The sequence below is a fragment of the Anser cygnoides genome, chromosome 13 (genome assembly GCF_040182565.1).
Source record: "Anser cygnoides isolate HZ-2024a breed goose chromosome 13, Taihu_goose_T2T_genome, whole genome shotgun sequence".
Classification (NCBI taxonomy): Eukaryota; Metazoa; Chordata; class Aves; order Anseriformes; family Anatidae; genus Anser; species Anser cygnoides.
The window spans coordinates 21582604-21609296 of NC_089885.1; the positions used below are offsets into that span (position 1 = coordinate 21582604).

General features: G+C 43.5%; 2 protein-coding genes across 9 annotated transcripts in view; one reads left to right on the forward strand and one right to left on the reverse strand.

Moving 5' to 3' along the window:
• Window positions 1-9391, reverse strand: part of HEPH (hephaestin) — a 29320-nt gene extending 19929 nt beyond the window's left edge. Inside the window, exons 1-8 of one of the 7 annotated variants that reach the window (XM_048077906.2) lie at window positions 9252-9391; window positions 8777-8955; window positions 6523-6719; window positions 4043-4287; window positions 3167-3379; window positions 2409-2588; window positions 1735-1989; window positions 975-1143 (exon numbers count right to left, since the gene is read on the reverse strand). In XM_048077906.2, the coding sequence (XP_047933863.1) occupies window positions 975-1143; window positions 1735-1989; window positions 2409-2588; window positions 3167-3379; window positions 4043-4287; window positions 6523-6683 (1223 nt within the window). In that variant the 5' untranslated portion in view covers window positions 6684-6719; window positions 8777-8955; window positions 9252-9391. Of the gene's footprint in view, window positions 1-974; window positions 1144-1734; window positions 1990-2408; window positions 2589-2966; window positions 3104-3166; window positions 3380-4042; window positions 4288-6522; window positions 6720-8075; window positions 8112-8776; window positions 9201-9251 lie in introns of those variants that run through there. The other 6 variants (XM_048077908.2, XM_067004798.1, XM_013196106.3 and 3 more) reach the window with 6 other exon arrangements.
• A 426-nt stretch (window positions 9392-9817) lies between these two features.
• On the forward strand, window positions 9818-25550 carry LOC106045553 (heat shock factor protein 3). Of its 2 annotated transcripts, XM_067004799.1 has the most exons (13): window positions 9820-10025; window positions 10969-11077; window positions 12718-12845; window positions 15397-15521; window positions 16376-16451; window positions 17148-17209; window positions 17599-17680; window positions 17963-18096; window positions 19182-19427; window positions 20506-20611; window positions 21151-21216; window positions 22372-22438; window positions 22995-25550. In XM_067004799.1, exons 1-13 carry the CDS (start codon window positions 9906-9908, stop codon window positions 23324-23326), a joined length of 1653 nt encoding a protein of 550 aa, XP_066860900.1. In that variant the 5' UTR covers window positions 9820-9905; the 3' UTR covers window positions 23327-25550. The 2 variants fall into 2 exon arrangements, with proteins under 2 accessions (XP_066860901.1, XP_066860900.1); XM_067004800.1 differs by lacking the exon at window positions 21151-21216 and having other exon boundaries at window positions 9818-10025.
• Window positions 25551-26693: the final 1143 nt, after the last annotated feature.

A 26693-nucleotide genomic window follows, 5' to 3' on the forward strand; every position in this document is an offset into this window, starting at 1 on the left:
CTGGTTTGGAACAAGCACAGCTCATCACTGTGAAGCATTTTCACCCTCCAGGCTCATGTCAGCTGTGTTCAGGAAGCACTGCTGGCACAGGGACCTCTCCCAGCTGAAACAACCAGGTTCAAAGGCACAGGTCTGAACAGCATCTCTCTATACGATATGCAAAAGAGGGCAGCGCAGTAAATAGGAAGATGGGACACAGCCCAGGGGACAACCGCAGTCATAACTGTAAACACACAACAGCTGTAAGGAGAGATTTATTTCCTTTGCCACCACCCTCTCCACCACACAGACAGATGTAACCTGCCTTGCAGGAAAAGCAGCTTAGTTACAAGGACAAGTCACGGGTCTACATAGCTTGCAGTTCTATGGTCTGGAAGAGTTGCTGCATGGCTTTGGGTAAATCATTAACCTCTCTGCATTTCTGCTTCAGTCTCCAACAGCTTCCCAGGGGAGGGAAGGGAGAGGGAGGCATGCCCTTCTTTCAGTTTCAGAAACCTCTGCTATCACAATCATTTGACACATGGAATGGAAAGCTGTCATGGAGGTCACTACATTTAATTTCCTAGAAATTGCTTGCTGCAGCAAGGCTACACTGAAGCATATCTGCAGACTAGCTCTGCCACCCTGTGTCTGCTGCAAGATGCACTTGCTTAGTAGCTTATCAGATCTGTGGATTTCTTCCTAGGTCAGGCACACCAAGCAGAAATGAAGCCCAGAGAGAAAAGCAGCAGCTCATGTTCTACATAAACTGGGACTCTTGGAGTCTGCAGGTGAGGCTACAAAACACAGCAGCACACTTCCATGTGAAGTACCCTGAGATACCTAGTACTGCGTTTGTCCAGCTACAGCAGCTGACATTTTTAGTTGGGCTAATCCATGTGAATTGCAGATATGTAGTTTGCTAAGAAGGAAATCCCACATTTTCTTCAGCAGCCTCCCCTCATACTAGAAACCCGCATCAGCCTTTTGCTTACCTGCCTGCCTCACTCAGCTGTTTCCCGCTGCTTTGGTCACGTCCTGAAGGTCCATAGTCCCACTGCAACTCCTTTGCAGCTATGTAGTATTTCCGAACTTTCCCCTTCAGGGCAGGTTCCAGAGCTTGCCGAGAACAGGGCCGGACTTCGTAGAAAGCCCCCATCCCAGCTGCCCAGAACATGGTGGAGGACACACAGGCTTAATGCCTCTCAGCCAGCAAACAGTCCCACCTTCCTACCACAAACTGGCCATTCCTTTTCTGTTGTCCCCAAAGGTACATGGCTGGGAGGTGATTAGAAGAATGATTTGAAGGTCATTAGAAGGTGATTTCCCACATAAAGGAGTTTTTTCTGCTGGCAAGCAGAGCTTCTTACCTTAAATACTGGACGCTAGATAAGCATGGACAGAGAGCAAACAGAGCCTTCTTCTCTCCTCAGATGTACCATGCCAGGGCCTCTTACAGGGACTACTGTTCTTAGGGCACTGCCTCATTTTAAGTTTCAGCTGTGCCAGTGTTCACCAGTGACCAACGTGGAACATCATACCGTGGTATAAGCCACCCCTAGTAAGCTTGGCATATATATTAATAACCAACCCACCCCAATTTATACAAGACAAGGAATCACCCATTCAACTGTGGACATTTTTAATGGGAATGCTGCCCAAGGCACTGTCCCCTACCACAAAGTACATCAGAAGACCACACTGGGAGAAAAAAGGGAGGCCACCATGTGGAACACACTCCAGTGTCTGCCTTACCTTGTATGTGATCATTGAGCTGACAGCTCAGGAGCCATCTCCCAGGGTTACTGGGGATCATGTCTGCTGTAACAAAAGTGGCTGGGAAGAGGCTGGCCACATCTGTCCTGTGGCCTCGAATGTTGAGTGTTTCTCCATGGAAGTAGGCTGTATGAACATCGATTTCATTGCCCATTCCAAAGAGATGCCATGAAACGTGATCCCCAGCACACATCGTCACCACAGGGAGATTCCCAAACACAAAACCATTAATAGCTGAAAAAACAAACAAGTCAAAAATCAGAGATCAGAAGAAGTGCCTTCAGAGCTTCTGCCTGCAGCTGACAATACAGACAGATTTGAAGGATAGACCTACCCAGAACTCATCCTCCCTTCTTCTGGAGAACTCAGTTCCAGAAGTCATTTCCTAACATGAAGCACATTCAAAATCTTCAAACAACTAAGAAAGGCTCACCCAAGCCAAAGATTAGATCAAAATAACATTTTTTCCCCTGGAGTTGCTGCACTCTGTGACATTGTTTGCTTAGCACGTGATCTCAGAGCTTTCTACTACCCTTTTTCCCTCTACCTGCAGCCTGGTATACAATGGCAGAATGTGCATTTCAAGATACTAGAGCACTGGCACACCCAGAGTATCTGGGCAAAGTCAGTAACTTCACAAAGACGACACTGACCGTGCATTTTGTTGCTCTCTTGGAACTCTTCATCTTCTTTGTCTACAGAGCCTGGATCTGTGCAGAATGACACAATGTTCTCATCCAAGTACCAGCTTAGGTTCTCATCCACCACACTGAACATAAGAAAGAAATCAACATCCACATCCCGGCGTCTTTGAGAAGTGCCAGTCAGTATTCCTAGGGTAAAGAAAAGGTGAATGATTACCCATCCATGCAGAAAAGCAAACATTGGTTTTAAGGGTTTAAAACAACAAACAGAAGAATAACTTCTTATCACACAAGTCAGAGACAGATGCTTTCCCCACCATTCTAGCACGGCTCACTTCAGAGTTCTAGCAATTGCATCCATTTCTAGTACACTGCTGCTACTGTATGTCTCAATCCTATGCAGCTCTAGCTCCGCATGGCTGAACTGCAACTCCTTCAGTGTTCTCACTTCTGCTGAAATCAAACAGCACCCCTAGTTTTTTAATATATAAACTAGATCTCATGCAAGATTCCCCTCCTAACATGGATTTAAACAGCCCTCTCAGATCAAGAAGCCTACAAGCTCACCTGCCTGGCCACTAGAGGATAAAGACAACGAAATGATCAGAACCCAACCAGAACACAGGTACTGTCTTCTTCAGCCATGTCACATTTTCCCATGAGGTTGGGAGCTGCCCGCTGTAGTATCTTCTCATCCTGTCCTTATCCAAGTCACCACAAAAATCTTCATAAAATGGAACTCAGCTGCTTTCCCTGGGAATTTTTACCTTCTTTGCATGTAAGTAACGGCCCAATTAACCCAGATGCAATGTCCTTTGGCGCATCAATATGAGAGTGGTAGATCCAGGTCAAGCAGTTTGGATCATCAGCAGTTGGGCTGTGATCTTCAGGAACAGTCCAAGTATAGGTGTAATTCCCTCCTGGGGGGACAGCATCATCCTTCTTCTGATCCTGGGGGGACATATCAGGATACAGGGATCCTAGAACAATTGAGCAATCACAATATCCATTCAAGAAGAGCAGAGATGTCCAAACATGTAACCTTATACTAAGCCTCTCACACTCAGTAGATAGCTGTGTATATATATTTGGGTAGCAGCTTTCAAAGCAAGACTCAGCATCCCAAGGTTGAAATAGCACTTAATATCATTCATTAAAGAGAAACTGAGTCACAGAGCCCTTGTAAGGCAACATGCCAAGCAAACAGATCAGCACAGGCTCAAAGGTAATTCCCATTCTGCCTACTGCTACTTGGCCTTCAACAAGGCCACGTGTAGCTCTTTGGTCTCATACTTTGTCATTCCTGTGAAGCTCAGTGAAGCTTATCACACTCATGGCTCTCATACTGCAGCACTTTAAATAATGAATATAACATTTTCTATGCCACTTTCCCACTAGCAAGCCTTGGGAGCTCTACAAAAATCAAGCAATCTGGACTGTGTACTTTAATGCCCAGGTCAGGAAACTCCTCCCAGACCCGTAAGCCTACAAACTCGACATTGTGACTTCACTTAAAGACTGAAATACAGTTGCTTTCCAGCAATACAGCTCTGGGCTAACCAAGTCTGTGGATTCTTTACAGACATTTCTCCTCAGTTCCCAACCAGAAAAATCCATCTCCATTATGGCAGCAGCTCATTTACCTTCAGAGTCCTTTTCATAGAAGACACCATGAGGATGGATTGTATATGGCCGACTAGCAAAGTTTTTTAGGTGTACTTTAATGGTATCCCCCACTTCTGCTCGGATGATGGGCCCAAGGAACCCCAGCCAGCCAGGTTTGGGAATCTCAGTGGTGTAGGTGGAGTCTGTATATTGCTTGTACACAGATTTCTTGTATGTGCTTCCCACCCTGTCTTTGCCAGGCTGCAGGAACACTGAGGCCTTTCTGTTAAATTCAGAAAAGGGAAAGGCACCATGAGTAATGCATTATACAAAACAGCTTGTCGGTAACACAGGAGAGTAGCGATGACACGTAGCTTTCTCAGGTAAGCCCTAAAGCTCTCAGCATCACAGAGAACCTCCCATGCTCTACCCTAACACACCCTAAGCCAGCAGCGAACTTTCTCTTCCCACCTATGGCTGTTGTGACACAGAACACAACCTATTCACGAAACAGTGAGTACTGGGTGATAGAACTGTCTGCTTTGGAGCACATGAAATATAACAGGACACTGGCCAGTTTATACCTTGCTGAGCCTGGGGCTAGAGCCACAAGTACAGTCAGATACCAAACTCCAGCTGATACACAAAGCCATGGCCTCACCCTCCATTTGGCATGAAAGGACAAAGAGCACCCCTGAGCTGTGCAAACAAAGAATGAGAAAGACGGTGCTTCTCTGACAATCACATGTAAGTGACGTGGGAAGACCAAAGCCCTTCCCACTCCCGCTTCCGCCTTTGTCGGTCCTTTGGAAACTTATCTCAACACCTTTGTGGGGTTTGCTGCTGGATCACAAGAAGGGGTGAAAAAAGAATCCCACGAGCTCTCTGTCAGAAATCCAGACTAGAAGATGCTTTTCGACTCAACAGATCCTTAGCTACTTGTAGTATGACAGACAAGTCAGGCAGGTATGTACCCTGCACTTAATCAGCTTTCAGAGTTAAAAACTCATACAGGTACTAAAGTTCAACACAGGAATATATTTGCTCTTTATGACTATGTCTTAGTAGATAAGAGATGAGTCATGGTACAGGTATGAGTAGGACAGGCCTAAGTGAGAGCTCAGGTTACTTCTCTCATCCCCTTAGAATCAATCACGCTACAGCAACATACATGGTGCTGAAACAGAGGCAAACCCAACACATCGCTCCAGAAGACGAACAGTGCAGGCAAAAACCAATTAACATTGCCTTTGTCATTCATTGTATAGCTAGAGCCCAGCCCCTCACAGTCTAAAGCTCATGTTTCTGAGGTCATCCCTGGAGCCACTATTATCAAAGTGTATGGATAATTCGTATTTTTTGCATATCTGCCTCTTTCCCTACATAGTTCATTTCTTCCAAACAAAAAACATTCTTCAAGCATTTTACCAATTCTAATATTCATATCGAATCCTTTTCTTATCGCTAGCAGTTTGACTTCTGCAGTCATTGTACAAGTCCCAATAACCAATTGTGTGCAGTGACAGTTTAAATACTTCAAGTTTAATAGTCGTTAGCTTCATTTTCTTCTCTTCACGGATTATGAGAGAAAGCAAACAAAAATCACTGCATTCGTTATCACTGCAGGAATTGGTGAAAACACCTTTATTTAGCCTTTATTTATTTTGGGGAGTTTCCTTTTCTGTGAATAATATGAGTCTATTCAGCATCTCCTGAGAACGGGGAGTTTATCATGCTAAACTGGTGGCCCTTGTTTTTCCTTTGAACCCATCCTAGTCCAGTTGCGTCACTTCTGAAAGAAAATGTTGAAACCCCCGAATGTTATTTATTATGGCATGTGAGGGTAAACAGCAGAGCAAGTCAATAAACACAGTTCATCATAGAAAAAGGAAAAAACGCAAATGTCTTAAAAAAGCTGTGGAAAGCAAGACCAAATAAATCTAAACAAAACAACAACAGAAAAAATGTCTGGGGTTTTGAAAACCAGAAACAAAAACTGCTTTTGTAGTGACTCAAAGCAATTACTGCAGTTTCCACATTTACTTTTCCCACAAAAACATTTTTAAAACAACTAAGGTTTCACTCACGAAGCTCCATCCAGTCTAAGGCTTGAAATCCCATTTACATAAAAACAAGCCAGCTTCATTAAGTCATTTACATCAAGGTGAAAACTCATCATGTTTCAGGATACGTAAGCTGATCACCAGCTGGAACTAGGAAAAATTAAACCTCAGGGCAGAGTATTGCACAATCTGTTCTATTATAGAGTGTTTGTACTTCCCTCTAGCATAACCAGCATTGGTCACTGGATGCTCCATTGAACTGACCATTCTTTTTCCCACTGGTACAGTTTCGTACGATAAAACAAGTTAACCATTAAGCTCATAAAGACCAGACACTTGATCCTGTCTCTTGCTTGCTTAGATGCCCCAGAATACTCGCATGAAGTTACCCAGAAAATTACTAGTTTAAGCTAGCAGACTTTAACCAGACCCAGTTCTTACAGAGCAAAACATACAGGCTATGTGCAATGCTTTGATTACTGAACACGTTCTTTCCCGTTGGAGCATAGTTCCAGTCCACCTCACGGATCCCCAGGTAATAGACTCGGGTGATGCCTCCAGCAAACGTGGGTTTTGGCAAATGGATGCAAAACAGCAACAACCAGAACAATTCCATTGTGGCCAGAAGTGAATACTCTTTTGGAAGATAAGCCTGTTTGGGAGAAAAGGAAAAACAAACATAGTAAAACAGAAGCAGAATGATCTCATAACTTTATCCTAAATAAGCTGGTTTGAAACTACGGGACATTTTGAGAGGGTGTGAGGACATCAGGTAGAAGTCCTGCTGTGGTGTTTAAATATCCATGGGGTCTGAGACAACAAGGAAATCATCCCCATAACACACGAGGTGAACAGAGGTTATGCCAGTAAACCGCGCTTCTCTCATAACAGTTTAACTTGTTGCTTTGTCTTTTGAACAATTTGGCCACGTTACATGTTTCATAGCGTTGAGGAAATGCTGCTAATTTGGTAAGATTTCACTCGGTAGGGGATAAGGTGAACAGTCACAGTGTTTGTTAGCAGAGCAGGCACCCATAAATATCTATGCTGCGTAACCATCTTAAGGCCTGGGAGTCCTGAGCAGAACGTGCCACGGGCAGCGGAATTTAAAGTGATCAGTTTTTCGCCAATACCGATGCCCCAAATCATCTGAAAGGTCCACATACAAGGCAAAAGAAAATAATCCTGAACAAGAAACTTTATAGTTAACTGTTGCCTATATCCCTCTGCTCTACTAAGCCACCTGAGAAGTATGACTCAGTAACTATGAAGTAATTGTAAATTTTAACTTTTTTCAAGATTGCTCTTATATTAACTATTTTCTCCATAATCTAGATCATGAAGTAAGGACCTCGTAAAACTTGTGATTGACAACAAGCTTGGTGTATGCATGAGAAATACTCTGAAGACAGATCCAATGCAAGCTGCAGAAATTTTATGAAATCGAACCAGTATTCACAATATTTTATCTTGTTGAAGAACTACCTGCATGAAGAAGAAACTGATGCAATATGGAAGAGTAGAATTACACCAGAGGATAAAAAATAGCTTGTGAATAAAATGGATGAGAAAATAAATACAAATCACATGAAAATGCTTGCGAAAGATCTCATCTGGTGACGTACTTAAAGCTGGACGCAGCCAATAACCAAACTGACATCTAAAATATATGTCCAGCTCTTTACACACATAAAAGCAATCTTGAAAAAGCTCAGCAGAGAGAAACAGGAAATGTGAGAATAAGAAAAATGCGATCTATCAAGGATATTTAAGGTAATCAGCTTTCTTTAACTTCAAAAAGAAGGGGATGGTGACATAGCGCCACATCAAGCAGATCGGGTTTTGTTTGCTTTTATAAAGAGGCTTGTCATTATTTATTCTCTTGTCTTTGGTAATAACAACATGAATTGGAGGTTTATTTGCGGCAAAAGTAGATATTCTGAAAAGTTTTGGCTAGCACGGCATCACACTCAAATGGCTTTCCCAGGGAAACTGTGAAATCTCTTACCAGATCTGATGCCCAATACATGCGATTGGACCCCAGCACACCGCAACGGACAGGACACCTATTCGTATCGCTTCCAACCCGTAATTCTGTGATTTCCAAACATGCTGTCCTATTCTCAAAAGCTAATCATAATTAAGTATTACTGATTCCAAACATTCACTAAGTTTAGAAGTTGAAAGAAAGCATCTCTCAGCGAGGGGCTGCTCGGCACGCTCAGCCAAGGCCTGGGCTCGGGGAGCTGCAACCCGCAGCCAGCGCCAGGGAGACCGAGCTGGGGCTGGGCGCCGCTGAGACTGGGCATTCGGTGGGGGCTAATCTTTACAGTCTCTGATCTTAACGGCTTTGACAGCGGTATCAAATCCTAGGGAAGGGCAAAGCTTAGACTGCATACCAAGAATGAGCAGTGACTCTCGGAGCTGGCCAAGAAACCTGCCTCCCGACAAGTCCCTGCTGTGTCAGCCCGCGATTTCTACGTGACCGAGTCCCTGCCTGCCGCACTAAAGTTCAGCACTGCATCATCGGTGCGTTTATCTGATAAACCAGACTAGACCAGAAGCCATGGCAGGCTAAATGCCGTGCGAATTTGCTCTGGTGTTGAGCAAAAAAGTCAAGGAAGAAACCTTCCGGACAGCCTAACGGGGGTTTTCGCGGCGGTCCCGTCCAGAGCTGGTGCCGGAGCCCGAGCGCAGCGCTGCACACACCTGCGGCGCGCTGGGAAGCGGCACAGCCCCGGCCAACCGAGACTCCCCGGGCTAGGCTGGCTCTGTCCTCACATCGTCCTCACAGCATCTGATCACCGTCTAGTTCCTCTGCTAATGCACGGCAAACAAAGTCAATAACCTTTACATTCTTTTTCCAGAAGTTCATTTTTCATTGAAATCTATGACAAGAAAAAAAAAAATCCAAACTGTGCGTTCTGTTCGTCAACGAACGTCGGTGTTTTATAGCGCAATCTTCACTCCCAGGAGTTACCGCTGCCGACCCGTTAATAAAACCGGAGTCGCAAACAAATGGAAAACCTAGGTTTTAACACGTTCGGTGCCCGATCAACCCCCGTTTCAGCGGATTAATCGTAACAGCCCGCGCGCTGGGCTCTCCCCCGACATTTCACCCGAGGAAAGCCCCTGCCCAGGGGGACGCGCACCCAGCGCCCCGACCCGTCCCCCCCACCCTTACTTTGCGGAGCGGGGCAGCCGCGGGTCCCGACGCGGAGCCGTCAGCTGCGAGCCATCGCCCTGCCGCGCCCGCAGCGCAGCGCGAGCTGCCGGGCACGCACCGAGCGCCGCCGGGGACAAAGTCTGGGCCGTAAAGCGGGGCGACGCCTCGCCGCGGGGGGACGGCCGGCTCGGGGCTGGGGCCGGGGCCGGGGCCGGGGCCGGGGGCACACGAGCCGCCTCTGGGGGCCGGCCGCGGCGACCCGCGCCCGCCGCGCCCCCGGAGCCGCCCCGCCCGTCCCCGCCCGCCCCCCGGGGCGGCACCGGCCTCCGGGACCGGGACCGGGACCGGGACCGGGACCGGGACCGGGACCGGGACCGGGACCGGGACCGGGACCGGGACCGGGACCCGCCCCTCCCCTCCCCTCCCGCGGGACGCGGCCCCTTCCAAGGCGGCCGGGGACGCCGCCGGCGCCGCTCCCCCGGGAGCACAACAAGCGGCACGCCGGCGGCCGCGGGGCGGGGCCAGGCGGCGCGCACCAACGGGCGGCCTCCCTGCGGCCCGAGGCGCCGCCCCGCGTGGCGTCACGTCGCGGCGGCCGCCGGCGGCTCCGCCCGGCCCGGCCCGGTCTGGCCCGGCCCGCAGCAGCAGCGCTCGGCCCGGCCCGGCCCCAGCATGCGGGAAGGGTCGGCGCTGCCCGGCGGCCCCGGCGCCGCCGCGGTGCCCGGCTTCCTGGCCAAGCTCTGGGCGCTGGTGGAGGACCCGCACAGCGACGACGTCATCTGCTGGAGCAGGGTGAGGGCGGGCGGGGGCCGCGGCCGAGCGGGGCGCGGGGCTCCGGGAGGGGCTCCCCAGGGGCGCCGGGCCGGGCCGGGCCGGGCCGAGCTATCGCTGCGCAGAGCGCGGCGCCCCGGGGGCCCACCCCCGCTGGGCGCAGCCGGCCGGGCGCGGCGCGGTGAGGAGAGGAGCCCGGGGCCGGCCCTCCCCGGGGCCGGCAGGACGGGCCTCGGCGGGCGCGCCTGCCCTCGGGCCCTGGGGCCCTTCCGCGCCGCTTCGCGGCGTGCGGCCCTCCCTCGCCGCTCTTCTCGCGCCGTGCGGCCCGTTCTCCTCGTCTTCGCCGTTGTAATTTAACGTTTTTGTGCTTCGTGAGCAGCGCGAGGACCTGCCCGGTTCCAGGGCGCTGCGAGCCGGGAACGCAGCGAGCCGGGAGCCGGGACGGAGCCTCCCCGCCTGGCCGGGTCGGGACTCGTAGCGGCTCCGCAGCGGTGCCTGGCTATTTTTAGCGGTGACACAGCGCGTACAATGGCAGAATCTTGTCAGGAGGCAGCCGAACTCTGCCCGGCGGAGATAAAAGCCCTCTAGTGGCATGAATGCCATCGTGCTTGGGCAATACTCGTGTTTCCTCTGAGCTGAGACAGAAGCAGAGCCATGTTTTTTTGTTTGTTTGTTTCTAGAACTACTTTTCTTTGGCTTAGGGTAAAGTCTTCAGGGTTCAAAAAACTACCCGCTATGCAAGAGGAATGTTCCACATAACAATTTTTGGTGTTGTTTAGGGTTCAAACTTGTTAGTACAGTCCTAAATGCTCTTAAATGACCACATAGACAGTATCCTTTTGCCAAGTGTTTTGCCCTTCCGTGTCATAGGAACCGTCTCCGTCAGTTTACGGTCTTGGCGTAAAAGCAAAACCTTAAAAATGTTGTGCTTGTTCTCTCACTGTTACTTCTGCTCGTTTCCTAGAATGGTGAGAACTTCTGTATACTGGATGAGCAGAGGTTCGCTAAGGAGCTGCTCCCAAAGTACTTCAAACACAACAATATCTCCAGCTTCATACGACAGCTGAACATGTGTAAGCATCATCTGTTTGTGTAATGTGTGTATGTACGTTGCCTGCGTTGCTGTACTGAAACAAGATTTGTCACCCTGATGGATCAAGCTGGACTAAATCTCTCGTTTATGTTTTCTGTGCTCTACTTGTGAGCGTCATGGGTCAACGGGTATCCATTATGTAACACGTGTATAACTTGTACAGGCAAAGAAGCTGGAGTGAGGTGGCAGTCCAAAGTCAGAGTACACTGCAGGGCTGCAGCACAGCAGAAATGGTTGCTTTGGAGTTGATAGTTTATGGGCCATGTGAACGTATAAGCTGCACAGAAAGCGGCTGCCTCCTTTAGAATTTCCATTTGGAGTAAGAGGGTTAAGCCATTAAGTAAATCCTTCTCAGGAAAGGAGAGGATCTGAAAGATGATCTGAGTCTGCCTGTATTTCTCCCATGAACTGTAACTCTTCGGGAGCTAAGTGGCGACACCAAACTACGAAGCTGTAAATAGTCTGCATGCCTTTACTCTGTTCAGTACAAATAATTTTTTTTCAAAAATCCTCCTATTTCATTATGTTAGAAGCATGTTTGGCTCCAATGAAACAGAATAATAGAATTCATCATGTAGCATTGGCAAAGAAAGCTAATTTACGGCAGTGGATTGATAATAACACAGCGGCTTATGGGGAATTACTGAGAAGATTTGGAGGAACTCCGTTCTCGCCCAGATTTCCTTGGTCTCTCTAGCCAACGTCTGTTCAGATTCTGTGTTAGACATGACAGAGAAAGTGGTCGTACAGTATCCTTGTGCTGCTGTTTGAGTTAAGAGTTGAGACTCCATACTTGTGTGTCAAAGGAGAATGCAAACAAACAGTTGTCAGTTGCCTTATAGTAAGGCTAAACGTTTAAAATACAAATAGCCCAATAAAGGCATGCAGCGTGATGGCAACGTCCTTTTCCTGCTGCACTTATCCAAAGCTTTGACTGAAGTTTTCTAATGAGCATGCTGTTGAGGTGCAGTGAGGCAGGAATACGTTAACCGTGTTAAAAACTTGAATGAGGAGAGAGATGCATTGGTCTGTCAACTAATTTGCATCTACCCTTTGGTATTTCAAGCAGTTGTGGAAATTGGGCTGGCAATGTCTTATTTCAAGCAGGTAGTCTTTAATGAAAAATGTACTGCATGTGCGTGTGTTTCCATAGGTCGAGGACTAATTTCTCTTTGCATTGTTCTGTAGACCCTGGTGGTAGATAACAGCATTTGTTTTGATACGTAGCTGCCTGAGATTATTAACATGAAAGGAGAGGTACAACGTTGCACTGCTTCCATTGGGATAATATTTTAGTCATAATGTCCTAATAAATCTCACTTCTGACTGTCTTCTGTGATCATTTGAACATCATTGTCTTGCCACTGGATACTGGAAGGCCTCTGCCATGCATGCTGCTTGTACAGCCTGCAAGATTATTTGGTGGCATTGTAGATGTGTCCTCTGTCTGTGACAGTCGGAGCAGTGAAATGATTGAACACCAAAAGGAAGTTCCAGCTCCTATTAACTGTATAGCTGTAGGTATTTCAGTAGTTCTGGGGTTTTCTTTAGCTATGTTCTGTAACAGTAAGCTTTACACTGAAAGAAATGACTTTTTTTTTTTTAAATCCCTCTCCACAGATGGTTTCAGGAAGGTGATTGCTCTGGAGAATGGTATGATTACAGCAGAGAAAAGCTCAGTCATTGAGTTCCAGCATGCTTTCTTCAAGCAAGGGAAGGCACATTTATTGGAAAACATCAAGCGCAAGGTACGGTCTATGCATGTATTTACTTTGCTTTTTTCCTTAGGAAAAGAAGCTTATCCAGAGGAAGTCTGGGGGTGTCAAACACTTTACAGCCAACGGATTCCACGTGAACTAAGGTTATGCGTTGTCAAGCCTTTGTAAAAAGAATCATAGAATGAAAGAAGTAAAAGAAAATACATTGTCACTTGGTGGTCACTGAAAATTAGCAAGGGCAGCAGTAATCAGTTCATTTGGACAAGCTTGTATGATTTATATTGTTCCTCAAATACCATATCACCAATAAGCTACGTCCTTTTTTTAGCACTTACAATTTTCTTTTGTACATTCAGGCCTTGTCTGACCTGTTTCTGCACAGGTATTTATCTTGTACTTGCGCATTTCAGCCCATAACATCCTGGCTGCCAGAGAAAGACACTATCGCGGTACATCATGCTGACATTTGAACTTCAGTCTTTTCTTTGGAATGTCGTAATGTGGTAGCTACATTGCCCAAGTTAATGAAAGAACAGGGTAGGCTTGAGGATTAGCTGGAGAGCCATAATTGTGTTTTGATTGATTCTTCACTGCGCTGTCTCTGTTCAAAATCACAATTGGTCAGATATAGTTGCACGGTTGCTTCTCTGACACAGGCCTGTGCTTTTCCCAGATGCTGTAACTGCTAACTTGTCTTAGCTTGCACATCTTGCTTTCTGGTATGTTGAGACAGTCAGCTGCTGACGTTATGTATGGCACCACGTATCCCATGAGCGTTGCACTGGGTGGAGTATTCTAGATGGGGAGACAAAAGCTCTAGTTAGTGCCAAAGACGTTCACACAAAATGGTTGAACGTGCTGGTGAAACGTACTCTTTGTTGCACAGGAAATGTGATTTTTGCAATGGACGAAATGTCTGTTAGCTTTTCTTGCTCTGTACTGCCTGGAATTAAGTAATATTTCGGTATGTGCTATAAACTGGCTTTCAGGCCTCCAACAGGAGTCCAAGTTTGAATGCAGGGCTTCCTTAATTTACTCCATTTTACTGTTAGGTCTAGATTTTCTGCTGATGCGCGTCAGTCTTGACACCCTTATTATCTAGCTACAGACTCTGAAAAAAGTAGTTCCTTGTACTCGGCAGAATGCTTTAGTTTGTTGGCTCTTCTGTCTAGAGGCAGGCCTACTGTATTTGAAATTTCTACCTTCTGTCTGCATCTTTTGGATGTCTTTGCTATGGACAGCTGGTATGCTGAAGAGGAATCAGATAGTCTTGAATTTCATTTGGGATAAGCATTGTGTCCCTTAGCATAAGGTATTATCTACAACAAACAGCAAAGGGTCTAAAAATGTAGACAGAGAACTGTTGGGCCATTCATTCCATCCTTTGTAACACTGGACCAGAGAAAACAGTTATTTCTGTGCAGTGATTGTTGAATATTATAATTGTGTTGTTTCACCATGAAGTGATGGAATGTTATTTTATAACACTGTCAATTTCTGACCACTTAATGCACTGGGGAAGGGGGGGGATCTGTAAGCCAACCTGCATGGAAGCTATCTGACACTTCATTAGGCTAATCTCAGATGTTTCCACCTCCCTCTTGGACTTTAAGAGAAAAATAAGTAAAATCATAGCATGCTGTAGGTTAGAAGGGGCATCTGATGGCTATCTGGTACAACTTCATTTGATTTGATTACAGTCAGTATTTGGCTGAATGTTTTTTAAAATTATGTCTACAAAACCTGTACATACCATTCATGTTTGTGATGAGACCTACCATTTTCAAAACCCTGAATCTTATATAAACCATTAATGCCATGACCACAGAGTTACTGAAGGAAATTAGAGAATTATGACTGTGGAAGTGTGAAGAGGCAAAACTGAGCTTTTTGCTTTCTGATTGCTCTTCCACCATCACTTGAAGAGGAAGCATTTATAGATTTTGCTGTGGGTAGAAAAGCAGTTTCGACTCTGACTTTCTGGAGACAAGCCTCTCTGTAATCTTGGAAAGTCACTGAGTGGAACTGTAATAGAGGAAACAACAGTATAGGGATCTGTGGTTCAGCTGGTGTGGGACAAATTTTCCAGTTAGGTAGGTGTCATGTAAGTAGACTCCTGTTTTTTTTCCCAATAACTTAATGGAAATTTGTTACTCCTGTGCTGGCAGATTTATCCACAGTTAAAATGAATGTGACCATACCCTCTTTACTCCTCTATCACTTGTTTTGCTTTTGGCTGGTGGCTTACACTTTGGCACTAGAGGGCAAGCTTTCTTCAGACATGTCAGAGAGAACCCCTTATGAAAGGCAGTTTTGAACCAGTGGTAGGGATTTTAGCATGAATTACAGTGGTGCCATTCTCTTGTTTTCACTGACAACTTGTTTTTTTCAGACGGTTGAGACTGTCCTAAAGGCTGTCATCTATAACAATTGTGTTTTATGATACACAAGTTTTATATAATCTTACCTAATATTTTAATGGAGTTTATACCTCTTCTACAGACTAACTACACTGTTCATTTAGAAAAAGTATGAAAAGCACTGTTCTTAGTAAAGCATGTGTAACTTGATCCTATTTTAGGTATCTGCGGTAAGAACTGAGGATCTCAAGGTCTGTGCAGAGGATTTACACAAAGTACTCTCTGAAGTCCAGGAAATGAGAGAGCAGCAGAACAACATGGATGTCAGACTGGCTAACATGAAGAGGTACACTCTGTTTCAGAAGCACTTAAGCATTGAATGGGGTTTATAGCTAATGGAGCTTGACTCCAAACGTGTTTCAATTGAAACAGGTGATGCTATATTCTTTTTTTTTAAGAATCCACATTCCATGCCACACAGCATTTTTAATAGTTTGTTTTCATAATTCGGTAACAGACCAGAAATTCAAACCGGGAGTTTCTTGGCTATCTTGAGATGTCATTTTGGTTGCCATCGTCTATAGTATTTTTTTTAGGGGTATCAAATAATGTCCTGTTCTAAACACAAAACAGGGCTAGATGCAACAAGGGAGAACTAATGTTTGGTTTTATTTCTGATCAGAAATGGACTTTGTGTGTCCTCATCGCTGTTCCTTCATATGCTTTTTGTATGGGCTCTGGGAGTTCACTTGGATCACTGGCATGCAAGTGGGTGTCAGCCAAAGCTCAGGAGATGTATTCACTCCCTCTGTTCATATTGTTTTGTTTGTTTTTTTTTTAATATTTTGAAACTGTTCTGAGGTGGTCTGTGTTACAAGTAGCCTGTTTCCAAACACCAAGTCTTAATTCTAAGCTTTAGAGGCTTTGAAGGAAGGAATACCTCAGATCAAGATTATTGATGGAGCAGCAGAGAATGAGAATGTGCTAATTAGTGAGCATTTGGTCCTGGTTGGTGGAGAATGGAGTTAGTTTAACCCAGAGCTTATATTAGTGGATCAGATTAACTAATTGTTAGTTATCCACAGAAGGAATGTTGCCATTGGTCCTGCAAGGTACTGTGAAAGTTTGAAAGCTGTGAAACTAAATCATATAAAGTAAACTCTGTTCATCCTCTGTCTTCTGATTTATTCTGCATTGCAGAGAAAATAAGGCCCTGTGGAAAGAAGTGGCAGTTCTAAGGCAGAAGCACAGTCAACAACAGAAGCTGCTGTCTAAGGTACCATTGCAGCATCTTCAGTGCTACCATCCTTATTCCTGCCTCTGTGATACTTGATGGCATTCTTTGCTTATGTAGAATGACAAATGACACAGAGCTGAACAGGCTATATTAATACAGCACAAAGAAAATGTTCACAGTTCCTGAGTGTCCAAGAAGTAGCACAGCAAAGAATCCCAAGCAAAATACCAAGGAAAATCTTAGTAAAAAGAATTTCAATGTGCTTGAAATCTCAGTGAATCTTATTTGGAGAGAAGTAATTAAATCAAGTTGACCTGGGGTAAACATGGGGCAGGAGTCATGGTAATGGGCAAGATATTTCAGGCACACAGAATGGAGTCTGTGAAAGAACGAACCAAGGCAGACTTAGAACATTCAAGAAGTCAACTTGGAACCTGGAAACGAAAGGAGTTGCTGCACTGGATCAAATTTTCTCTGGTTTATCCCTCAGCTTTTCCTGGTCTGGAGTTTTCCATAGTGACTTGCTGTGTTATATTACATTTTTATAAAAATCTGTGCAAGTGAAATAACTTTTCAATGCCTTTTGTAACTTTTTTCTTTTTTAACATAAAGGTACAAATGGATATTTAAATTACCTGTTAATTTCAATCACAAAAGTAAAGTCTGAGTTAATAATTTAATATTCTGATTGCTAAGCTAATCACTTGGTTTTGGCTCTTTGTTTTTTCTTTTTAGATTCTTCAATTTATACTAAGTTTGATGCGAGGAAATTATATTGTTGGGGTCAAAAGAAAAAGGTAATTACTGGATAAGTCACAAACTAGTGTCAGATATGTGTTATGGGGATGAATCAACTTCTAGAAGCAAGATACTTTTCTCAAGGTGCATAATGAATACTTTTAAATAGGATGGGAAGAGAATATACTATTCATTTTGAGTTTTGAAGGGAACAGTTGCCAGAAGTGGTAACTTTTTTTTAAAAAAAAAAAAAGTGCCAGTGTTACTGACTTACCACAAAACAAAAAGTGTGCTTAGAATGTAGTCTGTCTGCAGTACGTTTAAATAAACAATTTCAAAAAAGCCACTTTTAGAAGTCAAAGAATAGTTCTTACTGTTACTGCACATATTTGGCATTGCTACAGCTGTTTACTACAGAAGTATACACTAAAGTCATACTTTGTCTCAGGTCTCTAACGGATGCTGCAGGTGCTTCACCTTCCAAATACAGCCGTCAGTATGTTCGCATACCTGTGGAGAGTGGCCAAGCAGTAAGTCTTTCTAGGGAAGGAGACACTGGGTTGGACAGGATGCTGTACAGTGATCATGAAGTTTTCCTTACAACTATTAATATTCTGATCTTATAATCAAATGCACTCTATTTTGAAATGGGCTGATTTAAAGCATTGCTCTGTCTGCAAAATCACGCAAATCCGTACAACTTGGCATAGATGAAATCTGAACGGGAAATAGAAGCTTCAAGAAGAAAGGAAATAAACATCAAAAAAAAATTTTTTTTTTGGTTTATTCATTCTATTTGCTGTATATTGCAGATGGCTTTTTCTGAACATAATTCAGATGATGAGGATGGAAATGGTACGGGTCTCATCATTCGAGATATCACTGATACCCTGGAAAATGCCACCAATGGTCTCCTTGCTGTGGCACACACAAGTGGCAGAGCCAGGTATGTGTAGGGATGTGAAAGTTAACAACTGAAGCATAAATCCAAGTAGTTATGTTAATGTAAGTTACCCAATATGTTTTGGGAACCCACCTCTGAGTTTCTGCTCTATTTATACGTTATAGGCCTGTTTGTAGGCTCTCCAGAGTAAAAAGTAGACCAATTTGGAATCTTTTAGTTCCAGAGACGCACTATTGTGAGTTTCCCTTCCACCACATGTCCATGTAGTCTTATGCCCTCTTTGGTCTGGCAGAATTTAGTTATGTGAAGTCAAGCTGATCTTTTCCATATGTTCTATATATGAACTCATTATCAATCTGAAGAGTTATAGAGCCAGTGTTTGGTCACGGTGCTGGAAGAAAAACGCATGAGGTTTTGTTAGCAAATTTAAAAACAAACAAAACTATGAAAATTGAACCTTTTTAAAAAAGTCGCATTTTCTTCTGGTTTATTCTGCATAGCAGGTGTGAAATAAATGCAAATAAAAGGCTTAAAGGAGGGCTTTTCTTTCTAGAAACTGAGAATGCGTGACTGTCAGTATATGAAGGGGTGTTATAAGAAAGATGGAGAGAGATTTTTATCAGTGTCTCTAGTGGCAGGGCAGGAGGCAATGGTTTTAGACTGACAGAGGGTAGATTTAGCTTGGATCTAAAGAATAATTTATTTTGTGATTACGGTAAGGAGGTGCTGGAACAGGCTGTCCAGAAAAAATCATGGATGCCCCATGATTGAAAGTGTTCCGAGTCAGGTTGGACAGGACTTTTGAGCAACTTGATCTAGTGAAAGATATCCCTGCCTATGGCAGGGTGCTTGGACTGGATGATCTTTAAAGGTCTCTTCCTACCCAAACCATTCTATGAAAATGGGGCGTTCTGCTCTGATACATACTGTTTATATAAATTGTAACAACTGATTCTTCGTCTGCCTTTAGGAAGGCACTTACATTCTTTTACAAGACCAATTGGTTATTTGAGCTCTTAGTAGGCTTGACCTCGCTAGGTATTAAGATGTAAAATAGTAAGCTTCCAATGAGCGCTAACACAGTTGATATTCTCCTGTGTCTTGTTTCTCTGTGGGTTGCATTTTAGAGAGAGACAGACAGCTCTGGATCCTGGCTTACCTATTTGTCAAGTATCACAGCCAAATGAGTTAAATTGTGTAGAACCTATCCCTCCAGTTCATGTAAATGATGTCAGCAAATCCAGTGAAACAGGAAATGTTGCTGTGGAACTCCATGCTGCACAAGCTAATGCTCCAGAAGACCCTGCATCAGTGATTGACTCCATCTTGAATGAGAATAACTCTGGAAACCAAAATGATCCTTTACTGGACAGGTATGCAAATCACTATATTCACTTCTTTCTGGAGACTTATGCAGTCGTCTTGTGGAATCTCATTATTAAACTGTTCTGTGTCATAGTTTTAGAGGATATATCTAGCAGAACATAGTGAAATTGCTTTTCAAACATCTCCAGTGAACTGAGTTTTCTCCCCCTTTTCTAATAGGTCTTGAAAAAGACAAGTGTTATCATAGACTAAAAGCAGGGCAAGTTCATCTGGAATTTGCTCTGTCAGCTGTCACAAGTTTGCCTTGACTTCTGATATTTCTTTTGGAGCATTGGTGTGGTTCGTCTGTCCTGTCAGCCCTTGTATCGCCAGCTACTGACGTTGCCAAGTGCTGCCCAACAGCAGATCCAGACTAGAGAGTTCAGTAGGGAACTATGTGCTTCCTTGTTTCTTAGGACTGGATGTGGGGCAATGCCTTGAAATTTTACATTGTTTGTAGCCAAGTATTCCAATACAGGTGACAGCTTGCAGCACAGTGAGAAACTCAGTACTGGGTCACACGTGCAGCTTCCCTTCTACTTCTTTCATTGTCCCTTGTATCCTGACCCCAGTCCTTCCAAACGCATACAATTTGGTAACAATCTGGTGTTCCTGTTTCAAAATAGATACCTAGTGTTCCTTCAGATGCAGATTATTTGTGTTCCTTTGCTTATCATTTATTGTCCGCAGGTAAAAGCTTATGGACCTTAGCTTTAACAGATACTAGTACATAGACTGAATTCTGAGAACATTCAAAAGATATTAAAATGAAAGAGGAAATAGTTACATGAGGAGGATTGCTTTTTTGATACGATAGCTATTATGATACTTGCTGTACAGATGGTTTTCCTTGCACGTGTTTTGCAAAGAATTGGGCCATGGAAATTGATACAGCAATGTGGTTTTGTTAATTTGGCAATAAGCTGTTCTGGATTGTGAGCAACCCTGTCTGGCTGTCATCTTGCCCAACAGCTGTAATAACCAAGCAACTAACGGCTTATAAGAGGTGTTTCCTGTCCTGTAGTGTGAAAGAAGAACCTAACTGCTGACTGTTGCTTATGGTACTACGTAATTTTCTCTTTTCAGAGAGGAAATTCAGGATTTTCTTAATTGCATTGATGCCAGCCTTGAAGAGCTTCAAGCAATGTTGTCTGGGAAGCAGTATAACTTCAGTTCTGAAGCTTTCAGCGATGTGAGTGTCTTTTCATTTATTCTGGTTTCTGAAAAATACAGTTTAGATTGTGTTAGAAGATTTTATGGATTTCTTTCTTGCTGTAATGGGCAAGTGAGAAGAAAATCTTGAAAAGCAAATAGCTATGGATAGAATTGTACGTAGTCATCTGAGGAGTCTAACAAAATATAAGCTAATGCTGAGAGCCTTTTTCAGTTCATACAGTACTTTCATTTCATATAACTTAAAAAAAAGAAACAAACAAGAAAACCAGAACCTTTCTCCTTCTTGCTGTTTATCATCACATCCTGATTACTGATCATGCATTGGGATGTGGAATTGATCTGAGTCATACACCTGGAATCAGTGAGGGAAAAATGGTGTCCTTCTCTTCTCATGTAACCTCAGTTTACTGCCAGAGGGTTAAAGTGTATTGCAGTAGGCCTGCAGAAGAGCCACCATCCATGTTCCTCCTTGGGTAGATGAAGTAGGATCTCTGAAGTTTTAACAACCTTATTATGTCATAAACTCTCCTACACATGGTCTGTTTCTGTTTTCAGACATTTAATCCTGAGCTGCCAGCTCTGGATATGAACTTGATGGAAACTCCCCCTGGTATGGAAAATGTAAGAGTAAGATTTGCTTCTGTTACGGGGAGGGTTAAAGTGATTCTGAGAGCTAAACTTTGGCTGATGCAGTTTAAGGGTAGGGACCAGACTGATAGCACAGGATGAAACTGACATTTTATTTAATCTGTATGACTTCATGTTTTCTGTTATTACTGTTGGTGTACAGGAAGGTTCTCAAAATAAGTTCTCAAAATAAGTTGTCTTATATTTCTAGCTGCGGTAACACACTCAGTGTGCTAATTTCAACTGATGCTTTGCTAAGAATAACATTCTTTGCTTTATAAATGTACCTGAGAGCATAAGGAAGAGGAAAACAAACTGGTGTTTGCTGAATCAGCTGTCTGCCTGCATTGAGGAACTTTTTTTATTATTCCTGCCTATTAATTCTGTATTTTCTGTTTAGAAAGAGCAGGTTGGAAAATCTAGTCTGTTTTTGGTCTGTGTGAAAACAGTTTCTTGGCTTGTCTTTCAGCCAAGTAATAACTACGCCTGGGATTGTAGTTCAGATTGTGCGCCTTCGTCTGCTGGAAGGCTGAAGAAAAAGTATTAAAGGGAAAAAAAAAAATGTAATGCGGTATGCAGTATTTATTCCAAACATGGCTGCGTAAAATTTCCTCAGAGGACATGCTAAAGCTTAGTATGAATTTCCTTTTCTGGGCCCCATTCAATACAATGTGTTATGTTACAAAAAAATCTTGCAAGTGTCATTTATTTTGTAACTCAGAAATACTATTTGAACTAGGACTTTTCTGGCATGGGAGCTTACATCACAACTGAGGTAAAATCCTGTTGTGTTCGAGCAGTGCTTGCAAAATTTGATTTTATTAATGAAATCATGTTTAACCGTGTTATTCCAACAAAGCAGACCGTAATAAAGCTTTGGGTTGGGTAGGTAAACTGAATATTTGCTAATCATAAGATTGTTTGGCTCTGGTAAGTTAAGTTTGTCTGTATTTCATCTTGCATTTTTCTGAGAGTTCCTGTTTGCTGGCCTCTGTGAAATAATGGGTTTGTGAGGTCAGGAGTTTACATTACTCAGCAGTGTCACTCCTATTCCCTCCTTCTGTCACCTTTAATTATGTTAACCAGTCAGTTAAGAACTGAATATTTTTGTTAAGCATTCTGTCTTATTCTTTGTCCATTTTGCTTCAGATTGCAAACTTGGCAGACAGCACTGAAGATCTAGGAGCAAGTGAGAGAGAAACGGCAGGAAGCAAAGGTGGGCAGGAAGGAACAGAGCTGTGACAATTCCAAACTCTTCCAAAACTATGTATTGAAATGGATTTTTTTCTAGCTTGTAATGTGTTAATTCCTTCTTTGGTCTGGGCTTAAAAAGTTTTTGAAGACTGGGATGTTTCACTGACTTTAATGAAGCTGTACCTCAATCTTACAGGCCCCGTTCTGTTCCCCATGTTGGTGCTAACTCTTTTCTTATATGTGATGGGGTGCCACAATAAGGAGCAGAACTGCAAATGTCATTGTGGAAGTATCTCCTATATGGGCTACAACACCCACAAACGAAGTGCTAACCATTCTACTTTAGTGATGCCAGTGCATGCAATATATTTAGGGGCCTGAAGTGTGTTTTAGATACTGATCTTAGCTGCAGGTCTTAGTCTTTTCCAACTGTAGATGTGGTCTTTCAGAGCTCAGCTGTGTGGTTTTCTTTAGTGAACTGAGTTTTGAAGCAGCTTTTCCAGTGTTCCTTGCATTGAATAAGAGCCTTCACTTTGTGTCATAGGATCCTGGAGTTTAAAATGTTTGTTTTCCCTCAGATATGCAGCTGATACAGTACAGGGCCAATCCTCTGCTTTCATTATTTGAAGAACTACCTTCCAGTGAAGCCCCAGGGAAGACAGAGGATCCAAAAGACCTCCTCCTGGCCCCGCTGGAGGAAAAACCTGCTCTCCAACCTCCTTCAGGTAGTGAAACTGTCTTGCCATTAGCAGCTCCAGAAAACCAGGCTGAGCCACTGGATGCTCTAGGAATGGGTGATCCACCTCTCCTCTCGGAAGACGGGAATGGAGAGTATAAACTGTTTCCACTCTTGCTCCTCAGTCCTGTTGCTAACTTCATCGAAGAGGCCTCTGAGATAGAAACTTCTTGAACTCATGCAACATCTATAACTGGCATAGTGGTGTGAAATAGACAGCAAGGATAAATGGATCAGCAAGAAGTTTGGTCTTCTCTCTCCTATCCTGCTTACTGGGTGTCATATTCTATATAGACAAGAGAAAGTTCTCTCTCTACAAGCAAAGAGTGCACGTGGAAAAGCTGAAAACAAGCTCAAAGCTTGTTGATAATGGGAATGAAGGCATGGGGAGGAGGGAAGGGCAACCTTTCTGTAAACATACCACAATGTATTCCATAACTGTTTTTATCTGATATCCTTATTGCAAAAGGAAATCTGTTTGTATCCTGTTTGTAAAAATTTGGCTGTTTTTTTATTAGCTGTGTAGTAATGTCGTGTGTAATGTTTTAAACCTGAGTTTTACTCTGAGATGTTTCAAGAGGTAGCTTGTCTATTGTTTGGAATTAAGTTGTTTTTTAATTTGAGGTTTCTTTTTTAATAGTTTGTGGCCACAATTGTTTGCACCTGCTTATATTACTTTCCTACTCCTAGATTTGCTCCTAGGTACAGGGAACATTTTTTCCTATGGAAAATTATATTTTAACTCTGGAATATTACTTTTTAACATCCTAACACGCATCCATTGCCATGGATTGTAGGTGTTGCAGTAGGAAGTGCTTGCCACTGTGCATAATGCTGATTTCTCATGCACATTGCATGGCAGCTCTCCTAGGGTAACTTGCACATAGGTCATTTGTTCTTGAAAATTGTGAGTAGAACTGATTCATGAGGTGTCTAGTGAAGTCCAGCAGCTATCCTTAAAATGTCCTTAAAAAAAAATAATCCTTAAAACAAAAAAGTTATGGGGTAACTTGCGCTGACATAGGACATTCATTTTCTCTTCTGCTTGCAGTATGTACTTGTTTATCTGACCTTACATGAACAGTGGACCTTGTCCTGCATATTCTGCTCATGGGATTTTAAAGCTAAATTGACTAAAATCATTTGACTCCATTGACAACAAATGACAAAAACTGGTCTCTGCTTAATTAAACTTTTCCCAGAATTGTCCTACACTGTTTTCCAAACTTCTTTGAACAGCTGTAATGTAGACATCAGCCTTTATCCACTGTTGTCAGTGGGACAGCAAGTGCTCTTTCACTGATACGAAATCTCTAACAGTCTATCGCAAGCCCACACAAACCTGAAATTTGCCATAGCCATGCAAAAGTGTTGGGGCTTGAAAAGGCCTGGAGGCAGGTAGAAAAACAGCTGTATAATGCTATATGGTATTTTTTTACTGCTGCAATTACTTGGAAAAAAATCAGTTTTAGGAAATCAGTCTACTTACAGGCTTAAATCAGTCTACTTACAGGCTTTATTCTCTGAAATTTCTGAACTAATAGTTCTCTTATGCTCAAGAAACCAAGTTATTTTGATATACTGAAGCCTACAAGATAATGCATGTTATCTATGCTGGCCTGGCTATATTGAGTTTGTGCTTCATTTTTAAATCTGTTGAGTTGACAGGGGAGGATCTTGCTACTGAGTGTGTGTGTGTGTGTGTATACCTGTAAGACCTTCATAGGGTTGTTTTATTCCATTGTTTATAACTTCCTTGCCTCTGTGACCCTTCATGTTTATATCTTATGAATTGCCTTTTGTCAAGTATGTCTTATTCCAGCCTCAGTCTTTCTGCTTACTTTTCTTCCTTGAAACAAAGGGCTGAATGGTCTTAAGTTTTCCTGAGCTGAGGGAAAAATGAATTGGGTTCTGGTTGAGTTTTTTATTTCTTCCCAAAGGCCTCAATTTTGCCAAGAGTGAAACAGTAAAAAATTAAGAGACTTTTTTCTGCAGTGTTTTGACAGCATAGTGCAGAAAACAAAGTTCTTTGAGGGGTAGATCTTCTGTAACCTCTGTTTCCTGAATAGGTTAAACTGAAGAGTAGTTCCTGTAATGGATTAATGTCATATTCTTCCATGATGGAATCTGATCTCACTGTATCTTGCCATCAGATGTTTGATTGAATTGCATAAGATTTTTTTAACACAGTTTGTCTCTTAAGAAGTTAAGACACCAAGGCTTAAGAAAACTTCAAATAAAAATTTGTGAATCTGAGTCTGGTTTATGTACTGGTCTAGGAAAAGTATGTATTTGCAAGTTTGGTAACAAAAATTGCAATGAAAAGGGAAAGGTTGAATAGCAAGGAAAAAAACACCACCATGCACTGAAGTAATTAAACTATTGAATTGCAAAACTGTTACTGTGTTTCTTGTATGTTATTTTGACGTCTGTTCTTCTTTGTTCCTCTTTTGCCAACACATTTCCCAAACCAGCTTACTGAACCATCTAGAAGGAAGAACTTCGATGCTCACTAGGCCATTTCACTATGCAGCTGCTGCTGGTTCAGTAACTCATGTACTAAGGTTAGCCTGGCAGCTGCTTTTAGAGATCTGAGCCTGAGAAAGAAGGAAGTTCAGATTTATTAACCTGTGGAATCAAAGCTTATGGTAGTAGGACTGACTGCCGCTGATAGTGTAAGGTCAGGTCCCATTTGTGAGTTTGTTCATTGCCTTTGTATAGTTTGCTGGGTGCCAGCCTTCACATCTAAGCAGTGAGGGGACCTGATACTAAGTGATCTTTCATAGACAATGATTCTTAGGCCTTCTGCCTGTTCCATCACCAACAGTTTGCTGTCTCAGGGGTTGGGATGATTCTGAATGTACTTACTGAGTTACAGAGTTCAATCATGTTTGATATTTGGGTACATTTGCAACACGAAGAATCTTTCAGCCCCTTGCAGAGGTGCATAGTCCCAGAGGATTCAGGATCACTGAGCTACTATGGAGCAGCTGTGCAGAACAGCTGCGAGGACTTCAGGATCCAGGGATTTTCCCCCCTCTCCTTTGAGCCCACATTGGTCCCATGTTGCAGGATCACAGCATCTGCCTCATACCTGCTGCCTGAAAACAGCATGCTGCCTGCTGTGCCCCAGGTGCTATGGGCGGCATCGTGCTTTCATCAGCATTTCTTGTTGCTGGCATACCCGCACCAGTTCTTCCCATTACTGAAAGCCTTTCGTAAGTCTTCTGTCTGGTCCAAGCTTTCCCACGCTTTTCAAGTACATTAGTAACCGCCAGTTAAAATGCCAATCGTGCTGAGTTATTCCTTTTCCCACCCATTCCTTTTGCAGGCAGTATTTCAGCTTGAGCGGGACACCTAGATAATTCTTCCCATTTACCAGCTCGCTGAGGTCACTCAGACCAAAGGTTGCATGGCTGCCTCTGCACCTGTGTGTAGGGCCAGCCAGGCACCCACCCTGTCTATTCTCCACTGTCCTTTTCCCTGAAAGGCATTTCTCATCGGGATTGTGCCAGTTATGTCAGGTGTAATGCACCACTGT